Here is a 1,778-nt window from a genome sequence, read left to right as displayed (position 1 = left end):
TATATATATATATTGTGTGTGTGTGTGTGCTGCATTTATGGGGGATGTATCTTTGTGTGATGTATGTGTGTGAGCACGTGAAAGTGTGGCTGCAAAGAAATGCTTAACTCTATGCAACACTGTAAGGTCATTATTTGAGACACGGGGCCTCCTAATTTAACGTCTATCTCCGATAAGATCGTGCCAAATGAGAAAACCCATGTAAAGTGCCTTCCCCAAGGACATACCATTGGACTGGGCTGAGCCTCGAACCCGTGAACCCGTAATCTCTTGACTACGAGTCCTGGTAACCTAACCACTAGACTTCCATGGCCATTCAAACCAAGAACCAGAGATACTCCTCCTCCACCTAACCGCCCTCCCCCCATCCCCTCAGGCCATTCACCAAATCACTCCCACCAACAACACCACCACCACCACAACAACCACTGCCACCCCCACCATCAACAACAATAACAACAACAGCAACAGCAACAACAACAACAGCAGCCCCCCCCCTCCAATGAAACACGACAACTATTATTAAATAACAACAACAACTAAAACAACATTAACCACTCCCTCCAAAAAATCGAAAATGCAAAAAAAACACCAAAAACCGATACATAAATAAAAAAAAAAAATTTTTAGTAAAAAAACCTAACCCACCCACAGATACCGAGCAGACGCCCCTGCACTCATGTACTATGACGAGTCATCCGGACTCACGCCCAAGGAGAGAAGGGAGATGTACGACCTGCAGATGGAGGAGGAGGATTACGTGAGGATGAAGGAGAAGGAGAAGGAGGAGGAGCTGAGGGAGATCCGTGCTCAGGAGGAAAGAGAGAAGGAGGCGATCGTGGAGTTGGAGAAGAAGCTTGATGAGCTGGAGAAGATGAAGAATGAGGTGGACACTCGTGAAGGGTGAGAAAATGACCTTTTTATTTCTTTGTTTAGTTTTCCTTTTTTTTCTCTTTCTCTTGCTTTCTACCTTCTTCCCTTTTCCCCACTTTTGATATTTCTTTTCTCCTCTCTCTTCCTCTCTTTCACTACCATTCTGTTGATTAAGATTCCGGTTACACAACGAAGTATGCCCCCCCCCTCCTTCCCCCAAAAGATTCCCTTTGTCCGTCTTTCTCTGTATTGCTGCCACCCCGCCCCCCCACGGCCCCTTTTCCCTTTTTTCTGTAACTCTCTACCATTGTCTTTCCTTTTTTTTACCTTTTCCTTTTTCTCAACTCGCAAAGGTTCACAACACTGGCTATAGTGTCAAATGGATGCATTCGTATCAAACATTAATTTCTCGAAAATGTTTGCGATTTATGCCCCCATCTGCACGATTTAGATCACTTAGGCGGTGGGCTTTGAACTCGTCTCTGGAGACCAACACATGCTGAGAGGGATATAGAGATCTAATCCCCCAGCTGAGAAACAGACATACTTGATATAAAATTTTCTCCATACAGGAACCAAACTTAGGTCTTCGGGTCAACCGCTTCACCACCCGATCGCCACCTCAGAATTAGAACGTTCTATCTGAAAATTTTCGCCGTTGTAAGTTACTAATACTAGGCCCATGAGGTCAGAAACCGAATGTTTCACAATCTGATCTATCAAAATCGTAACATGGTTCGGAGTTGTTATCCAGATATTCAAAGAATTGTATTCGAAAAACTTTGACATGTTTTGAAACTCTTTTTATTGACTCCAAAATTCTCAAAACTCGGAACTGCGCAGGTCATCATCATCATTGCCTTTCTCACCCTGCATCAGGGTATAGGCCACGGACAAACACCCCC

General features: G+C 44.3%; 1 protein-coding gene across 1 annotated transcript in view; it reads left to right on the top strand.

The window, feature by feature from the left end:
* The first annotated feature begins 654 nt into the window (after positions 1-654).
* LOC101847277 overlaps positions 655-1,778 on the top strand; it is a 4,932-nt gene continuing 3,808 nt past the window's right edge. The window contains exon 1 of the mRNA XM_005103437.2: positions 655-903. Coding sequence (XP_005103494.1) covers positions 680-903 — 224 coding nt within the window. The 5' untranslated portion in view covers positions 655-679. The remainder of the gene's footprint in view (positions 904-1,778) is intronic.

The sequence above is a fragment of the Aplysia californica genome, unplaced genomic scaffold (genome assembly GCF_000002075.1).
Source record: "Aplysia californica isolate F4 #8 unplaced genomic scaffold, AplCal3.0 scaffold00372, whole genome shotgun sequence".
Taxonomy (NCBI): domain Eukaryota; kingdom Metazoa; phylum Mollusca; class Gastropoda; order Aplysiida; family Aplysiidae; genus Aplysia; species Aplysia californica.
This window is presented reverse-complemented; position numbering and strand designations above follow the sequence as displayed.